The following is an 8898-nucleotide window of genomic DNA, read 5'->3' as shown; positions in this document are numbered from 1 at the left end:
GTGCGAACCGAACCGGGGGGTGTTCGGCTCATCACTACTCACTACATGTGAACAGGGCCTTAATGACATCGACTAAGGCTGGGCTGAGTCTTCCATTGCTGTTGCGATACTGTTGTGTTTCCTGGGTGTACCGCATTCTAAATATCTTCTCTTTTTCTGTATGTATGGACTCTCTTGTCCTGTATACCTGTTTAACAAAAAAACAGCGTGTGCTTTGCTGCTTCCTTCCACAAGATGGTGCCCTTTGCATCTGCTCAGTAAAGATCCTAAATTGCTACATGTGAAAAGTCAGGGCCTAATAGTCTAACACAACAGCAATTATGGAGGCCCCGACCTTAACCGGTTGCCGACCGCCGCATGTCTATATACTGCGGCGGTCAGCCCCGGCCAGGCAGAGTGACGTAGGGGTACGTCACTCGCCTGTCACTGACTTGTGAGCCCCGGCTCGTTCACTGACAAGTCAGTGCGTGTGACCGGTGGACCCGATCGCTCCGGTGAAGGGAGAAAGGCGGACGGCTTATGTAAACAAGCCGCCTGTCATTCTCCCTGGTGTAAAAATGAAGATCAGACGGTTCTACTATGTAGGACCGTTGATCTCTGTTTTTACACCAATAGCCATGTCCCTTTACAGTTAGAAACACGCCCCTAGGACACACTTAACACCTCCCTCTCCAATACAGTTAACCCCTTCCCTGCCAGTGTCATTTTTGCAGTAACAGTGCATATGTATAGCACTGATTACTGCAGTAATGTCACTGGTAACCCCAAAAGTGTCAAAAATGTCAGTCAAGGGTCCGATTTGTCCGCTGCAATGTCGCAGTACCGCAAAAAAAATCGCAGATTGCCGCCATTACGCGTTAAAAAACCCCCACCAAAAATGACAAAAATCTTTCCCTTTGTTAGTAAACGCGATAACTTTTGCGCAAACCAATCAAAATACGCTTTTTGCGATTTTTTTTTTACCAAACATATGTAGCATAAAACAAATTGGCCGAAAATGTTAAAAAAATTTAGCTTTTTACATTTTTTTGGGGAATTTCATATAAAAAAATGTGAAAAATATTGTTATTTTTGCAAAATTGACGCTCTTTTTTGTTTATAGTGTATGATCAAAAAATCGCACAGGTGATCAAATACCACCAAAAGAAAGCTCTGTTTGTGGGGAAAAAAAGGACGTCAAATTCGTTTAGGTACAGCGTTGCACGACATCGCGCAATTGTCCGTTATAGTCACGCAGTAAAAAAATCGCAAAAAAAACCCTGGTCTTTTAGCAGCCAAATGCTCCGGGGCTTAAGTGGTTAATGTATTTTATAGGTACAAAGAAGCCCAGGTTTTGTTTAACCATGTCTCTTAGACCCTCCCACTCTAGTGTTTTGCCACACCCATATTTTTGCTGCGGCACGCTATGCGCCGCAAGTCACTTCCTCCCTATCATGTCCCTCATTCTCGGAAGCTTGGAAGTTGTGAGGTATGTTCTGTATGTATGAACAATGCACAGTGCCGCTTCTCTTATCTGGTATGCCAGGTTAACAAATAAATCAGTGAGTGCTTCCTTCCAATAGATGGTGTCCTTTGCACCTGCCCAGTAAAATTGGCTATTACAGTGTACCACCCTGTGGGCAGTCCAATGGCCGAGGGCACTGTACACTGTGTTCTGGTGAGGGGGGAACACAATAGCACAGCTGGGGAGATCGCTGTACTAACACAGCGAGTTTTAGTACAGTGATCTGTCGGTTTTTTTTCCTTCAGCCAGTACCCAGCTTTAGGCTGGACAATAGCCAACCAAACTGGGCAATGTTCATAAGAACCTGGAAGAAGGCAAAACTGAAATCAGGCTCAAATTTCAAGAGGATCTGAGAAAATAGAATTAAGAATGTGATTGCTTACTATGAGCAACACATCGTTTTTTTCCTTTTTCTGGCTTTTTTTAATTTGGCGCAATTTGTTTTTTTAAAAAAGACTTTTACTTAATACCTACTGCTACCCGCCCCAGAACAAAAATGTATCTACGGCCCGGCCTTCATGGTTTCTTGCATCGGGGCCCTTCATGGTTCCTTGCATCGGGGCCCTGAAGGTTCTAGTTACTCCTCTGCCAAGGGTAATGTATTGGGTGCCTTTCTTTTGTGTTTTCAGATAAAAAATACTAGTGGTGTATTTGGCTTGGAATATGCATCTTTGCTTTTTCTGTAAAGCTATTTTGCAATGAATGTTCTTGTGTGTAGCAGTGAACTGAAGACTTCTGTGTGAGGATGTGACAAGTGAACTGATGGTAACACAAGGCTGCACATCCAGGAAACTGCAACCTTATCAACCAATCGGCATGCAAAGACGACCAGTTTCACACTGCCTGCTTCTGTCACTTGCACGCTTTCAGTGTGCATGATGGATGCCCAGAGCAGGCTGACTATTTCCAGTCAAGACCCGCAGGATGTGTTTGAGCTGATAAACCGGCTGGGCAGCGGCAGCTATGGAGAAGTTTTTAAGGTGAGTCAAACACTGGAAGGGGCTTTCTAACAGAAAGAAGGTAATCATGTTAATTCTCGGTAAAAGAGAAGTGATACCTAACTGATACTGCTTAGTACCATAATAGAGATGATCTGTTTAGTAAACGTTACAGGATCTAAAACATCGACAAAAATGTAATATATTGCAGTTTACCAATCCTTAGAGGCAGTGGCTGCATTGGTTTTCTTTTTTTATTGCTGTAGGAGCAGTGTTGTCACTCTAGGACAGGAAGTGTCTTCTTCTGGGTGGAGGTGATCTGTAGTCCGCAGAGTGACCTGAGAATCATGCTAACTGATAATAGTGCAGAGAGCACAGGAAGTTCTTAGCTTAAAAGATTTTTGGCAGGATCAACCGCTATTTTCTGCAGTTATCAAACAGAAATAACAAAACACTTTAAGTGTAGGTTCACACTGAGGGCGGGTTTGAAATCGTGCAAGTTTAGCTGAACTCACAAGATTTCAAACCGACATTTTCAGTCTGACTGCAGGGGCGGTTTGACAGACATCTGTGTGGGTTTCTGCACAGATGTCTATTGAAATCGCCCCCCCAGGAGTCCCCAAAAGTAGTACAGAAACTACTCTTGGGAATCGGTGCGGGTTGCACCCCCCCCCCCCCCGATTCGGACAGTGCCATTGCACTGTAATAGGCTCCGATTTGACATGTCAAGTCGCATGTCAAATCAGTCCAATGCAAACGTGGGCTTAGGCTACATTCACATGGCCGCACAGGGGGGCATCTGATTTTCTGTGTTTTTTTTTTTTTACTTTATATAGGATATGTTTATAGTATCCTGTTTGAGCCCAGGTTCACACTGGGGGCATTTTGAATTGTGCGATTTCAGCTGAAATCGCACGATTTCAGGCCGGCATTTTAGTTCGACTTTGGGGGCGATTTCACAGACATCTGTGCGGGTTCCAGCACAGATGTCTATGGAAATCACCCCCCCCCCCCCAAATCGCCAAAAGTAGTACAGAAACTACTTTTGGGAATTGGTGCAGCGCCGCAAAGTTGGAGTCGCACCGATTCAGACAGTGCCATTGCCGGCAATAGGCTCCGATTTGACATGTCAAGTCGCATGTCAAATTGGCACAATGCGAACGTTGGTTTAGGCTACATTCATATGGCCGCACAGTGCCACAATCTGATTTTTTTGTGGGTTTTTTTTTCTTACTTTATATAGGATATGTTTATAGTATCCTGTTTAAGCCCAGGTTCACACTGAGACCGTTTTGAATTGTGCGAATTCAGCTGAACTCACGCGATTTCAGGCCGGCATTTCAGTCCGACTTCGGGGGCAATTTCACAGACATCTGTGCAGGTTCCTGCACAGATGTCTATGGAAATCCCGCCCCCAAATCGCCAAAAGTAATACAGAAACTACTTTTGGGAATCGGTGCGTGGTGCAGCGCTGCAAAGTCGGCATGGCACGGTGCCATCGCTGGCAATAGGCTCAATTTGAGATGTCAAGTCGCATGTCAAATCGGTCCAATGCGAACGTGGGTTTAGGCTACTTTCACATGGCCGCACAGGGGCATCTGATTTTCACTAGCTGTTCCAGTTGCCACCTGCTCAAACTGGGGTTGATTTACTAAAACTGTAGAGTGCAAAATCTGGTGCAGCTGTGCAAAGAAACCAATCACCTTTTAACTTCAGCTTGTACAATTAAGCTTTGACAAAAAAAAAACTGGAAGCTGATTGGTTTCTATGCAGCGCTGCACCAGATTTTGCACTCTCCAGTTTTAGTAAATTAACCCCTGTGTGAGCAGACAGCAGCGGCGGTCAGGTTTGTATTCTGTTCAGGACAAGAGCCGATGTTCATCTTGTGAATAGCTCCGTTGACTGGCCCTGGACTCGGGCAGTGTGCATCCAAAGTTGGCATTTCTGCAGATTTCTGGCCCCGTACAAACGCGCTGCAGCTAACAGTCCATTTCCCGTGTGGCCATAGTACAGTATTGCTGCATCCAGAGGCGTTTTATTAGCAACCTCTGAATGCAGCAAACTATGGGCTTGATTTACTAAACCTGGAGAGTGCAAAATCTGGTGCAGCTCTGCAGAGTAACCAATCAGCATCCAGGTTTTTTGTCAAAGCTTGATTTAACAAGCTGAAGTTAGAAGCTGATTGGCTACCATGTACAGCTGCACCAGATTTTGCACTCTCCAGTTTTAGTTATTCAACCCCTATATGCCTCCGCCCACCCATGTGAATGTAGCCTTATGGGCCATACACACTATAAGATTTTCTGAAGACTTTTTCCTTTAGACTTACCAAAACCATATAATATAAGGTCAAACCTAAACACTTTCAATTTGTATGCAATCTGGCAGGCCCTTGCACTACATAGAAAAGATAAATCTGAAGGAAATCTAACCACAAAAGTTGGATAGTGTGTATCCAGCTTTAGGGTCAGTTCACACCATAGAAACGCAGTCCAGATGCGTTCCAGATGCTTTTCTGTATGCGCTTTTTTTACATGTTTTTGATGCTTTCCAGTGCATTTTTGATGCAGTTCAGTGTATTTTTCCCCCTCTTTTTTCTTAACCTTTAATAAGGACATGTATGTTTCAGTGCGTTTTTGGTGCATTCTGGTGTGTTTTTGATGTGTTTTACCACGTTCCAGTACAGTCCAGTGAAGATAAAATTCAGCATATTCTACCTTTTTACTGAAACGCACTGGAACTGAACACACTGGTGTGAACTTTGCTATTTGAAAACCATATAACCTACTATCCATGCATTTTTGATGCAGAAAAAAATGCACTGGACTGCATGTGTTGTGAACTGGCCCTTAATGATATATGTATTTAACAGACCAAAAGGAAGCAAATAGGAGAAGTTCTTTGTTATGGCCTACGTAAACTTTACCACAATAATGCCATGGTCCACCGGCAGTGGACAATGCTTTAAAGATTTTTTTTAAGAGGTGGCTGTAGAGGGGCACTTGGCAAAGATTTTAACAGATCATCAAAATGCAGACAACTTACTTGAGCCCAATTGGCCTATATTCGGCAGCTCACCACAAAGACGGGGACCCCCCCAAGAAGAGGACATTTACCCAAGTTGAAAAATTCAAGTGTAATACCTTAAAGAGAGCATCAACTGAAAAATCCTTAGGGGCCCAAAGTCTTTACTGTTTAACTGGTTACAGCAAGCAGGGCAAAGGAGAGCAACGCAGTTCTGGGTCCACGCTATCCCCCTTTATCAGGGTGAAATGGCTGAATGTTAAATGGACTCAAAAGTGCTCCTAAGCAGACTGATCTGCAGCCAGAGGATGTTATATACAACAGCCAGTGCTGGTATTTAGGCTGGCCATACATTATACCATCTTCTTATTCAATTTCCTTTAGATTTACCTTCAACTATGTAGTTTAAGGACTTGCTGATTGCATACAAATTGACTGACCTCATATTATATGGTTTTGGTAAATCTAAAGGAAATTTGTATGATATAATCCATGGCCAGCCCTAGGGCCGCTGATAGGGGGGGGCACCAGTCTTCCTGTAGGGGGCCCGAGCACACAGGGGCCCCAACAACACGGGGAATCGGTGCGGTCGGGAGGAGGGGCAATTACAGCAGGAAACCCTGTGCGGCTCTCTGCAGCAGTTGAAAGCCAGTTTCTCCCCCTCTTGCCAGCTTTCACCTGCTGCAGGGAGAGACACAGGGCATTATTCCTGTTACTGCTTCTCCAACACCGATCCCCCTCCCTGTTCTGCCTGCTTCTGACCCCCCCTTCCTAATTGTAAAAATTTTTAACATTTAAAAACAAAAGTTATATATATATATATATAGCAATATTTCCAGGCCTTGGGCCTGAGGTGGGTCTGCCATTGTTACCGGTAACACTCCCAACACATTTAAGTTGTGAACCCAGGTGTGAGAACTGAGACAATGATCATTCCGGCATCTATGGTTGTTTTGTTTATTGTATTTTGGGGATGGGAGAAGGGAATGATTGGGATACTCCTCTGGCTCTTCTAAGCTTAACTGAGACTTTGTACAAAAATGCTCACTAGCTCTGTCTTGACGCCAGCTGAATGCCCACCAGCGTTTCCTGACGCTTGCAAATACTGCTTGGCTGAATTAGTGCTGGAACCTCGACTTTAATTTGTCTGTTAACTCAGAAGATCCAGGACTGTAGAACTCTTGACTCCTGATACTGGATTTACCTCAAAGGTCACTGAACAGCTCCCTCCAACCCTTCACTGGCTGAGGTAGCTCCTTATCACCGCTTGTGCTGCTGCAACTCTTAACTCTGTACACTACACACTGTACACGGACTCTTCAGGGCCCAACCACTAGTACCCCCTTTAACACTTCAGGGTTCTCTGACTAGACACCCCCTTTACAGCTAGCTGACTCCTGGATCCCTGGAACCTTCTCTGGAGTGGTCCCCTCTACACTCGGCAGACCCCTAGGGGCAGTTCATAGTACTCACAACCTTGGCAGGCTTTCCTGAAACTGGACCCCTCTTCCTCCACTGGTCCTCGGCACTCCAGATCCCTTCTGCAGCTCAACTCAGCACTCTCTGGATTCCCAGGCAGGCTCCCGGAACACCCGATCCTTCTGACAGGAGGAGAGACAGCCGTACTCTCCCTCCTGGGACACTGCTTCCCGCCAAAGACGCCGCGTCATGCGTCCCCTCAAGACTTATACCCACTCCCAGAATCCTTTGCGGCAGAATCTGCCTTCTGGAGTAGATACAGGCCTTAGTGTGTCTCTGATTGCGTTTCCTCCACTGCCCAATGAGAACCCTCTCAGCAGACACACCTGGGAGACATGACAGCCAGCTGAAATCATGGCCCTGCTGTTAGGCAGCCAAGGCCCACTATACTTTTATCTAGCACCTACCTGTAGGGTGCTACATCTATTTTTTCTTTAATTAAAAAAAAATATTTAAAAAGGGCTAATTCACACAGGTTCTCTGTGATTTTTGTGTTCACTAATAATGATTTTAGTGTATTTTTAGTGAAAATATTGTCTTGATAAAAAAAACTTTTTTTGGGGGGGGGGGGGGGGGGGGGGCTGCCAGGTAGGCTGTACGGGGCCCCATGATTTCTAACAGCAGCCCTGTTCACACCTATGCAGGTTGCAATTTGCATATTCCAGATGCATTTTGCGTTTTTCATTTTTTGATTCATTGAAGTCTATAGAACTAAAAACCATTAAAAGTCCCTGGCCCCTTCATTAAAATGCTAAGATGTGAATGTGACCCATAGAAAACAATGTTCAATGGACTGTAGTGTGTTTCTGAAAAACTGAGAATGCGCTAACAAATGCATAGGTGTGAACCAGGCCTTAACCTAGAAGTAGCAAGCCTTGACTTTTGACTGGAAACTTTGGGCTTGCGATCTGTTCATTGCTATTTTCCTATTTAGATATCCAATGGTTGACACACCATGAAGTTTCATGGAAACAATTAATGTTTGTAATTGCATGTTATTTGTACACATAGCATAGCATTGCTTCTCTAATATTGTAAATGATAGAATTTTTTACTACAGTGCTTTCCTCTTTTTTTTTTTATTCCCATACTACCTTCAACACTTTGCATTTAATTGGTTTTTAACAAATCTTTCAATTCTGTGTTTTTTTTTTTTTTTTCTTACTTTATATATGATACGTTCATAGTATCCTGTTTAAGCCCAGGTTCACATTGGGGCTGTTTTGAAAGCGTGTGATTTTAACTAAACTCGCATGATTTCAGGCCGGCATTTCAGTCCGACTTTGGGGGGCGATTTCACAGACATCTGTGCGGGATCCTGCACAGATGTCTAAGGAAATCGCCCCCCCCCCCCCCAAATTGCCAAAAGTAGTACAGAAACTACTTTTAGGAATGGGTGTGGCACCGCGAAGTCGGCGCGCACCAATTCGGACATTGCCATTGCAGGCAATTGCCTCCAATTTGACATGTCAAATAGGACCAATGTGAACGTGGGCTGAATCCTGTATGGCTCCACTTGTACAGGTGTTTTCCCACACTGTGAATCCCAGTGGTAGGGACATACACGACAGCCTGTCATTGCAGTGTATCGGCTTCTGGCCACGGCTATCTGCATGCAGCCTCATTGACTCAAAAGGGGAGATTTAGTAAAACCGGAGCACTCAGAATCTGGTGCAGCTGTGCATGGTAGCCAATAAGCTTCTAACTTCAGCTTGTTTAATTAACCTTTGACAGAAAAACCTGGAAGCTGATTGGTTTCTATGCAGAGCTGCACACAATTTTGCAGTCTCCAGTTTGAGTAAATAACCCCCAAAGTCTTGTATTGTTTGCTTTTTACTGCAGTAGCTGTGTTAACACAAGTCTAGTAGGCTTTACTGTTTTTTATTGGTTCACTCTTCATAGGGCACATTTTCTTTGTGTTTCTTTTTTATATTTGGAGCCTTTGATCGGTTC

General features: G+C 44.4%; 1 protein-coding gene across 1 annotated transcript in view; it reads left to right on the top strand.

Annotated features, from left to right (window-relative positions):
• Positions 1-2356: 2356 nt before the first annotated feature.
• MAP4K1 (mitogen-activated protein kinase kinase kinase kinase 1) overlaps positions 2357-8898 on the top strand; it is a 165268-nt gene continuing 158726 nt past the window's right edge. Inside the window, exon 1 of the mRNA XM_082263717.1 lies at positions 2357-2484. Coding sequence (XP_082119843.1) covers positions 2380-2484 — 105 coding nt within the window. The 5' untranslated portion in view covers positions 2357-2379. The remainder of the gene's footprint in view (positions 2485-8898) is intronic.

This window comes from Pelophylax lessonae (genome assembly GCF_965119305.1).
Source record: "Pelophylax lessonae genome assembly, chromosome: 7".
Classification (NCBI taxonomy): Eukaryota; Metazoa; Chordata; class Amphibia; order Anura; family Ranidae; genus Pelophylax; species Pelophylax lessonae.
Note: the sequence above shows the minus strand (reverse complement) of the source record. Positions and strands in the feature narration are given on the sequence as shown.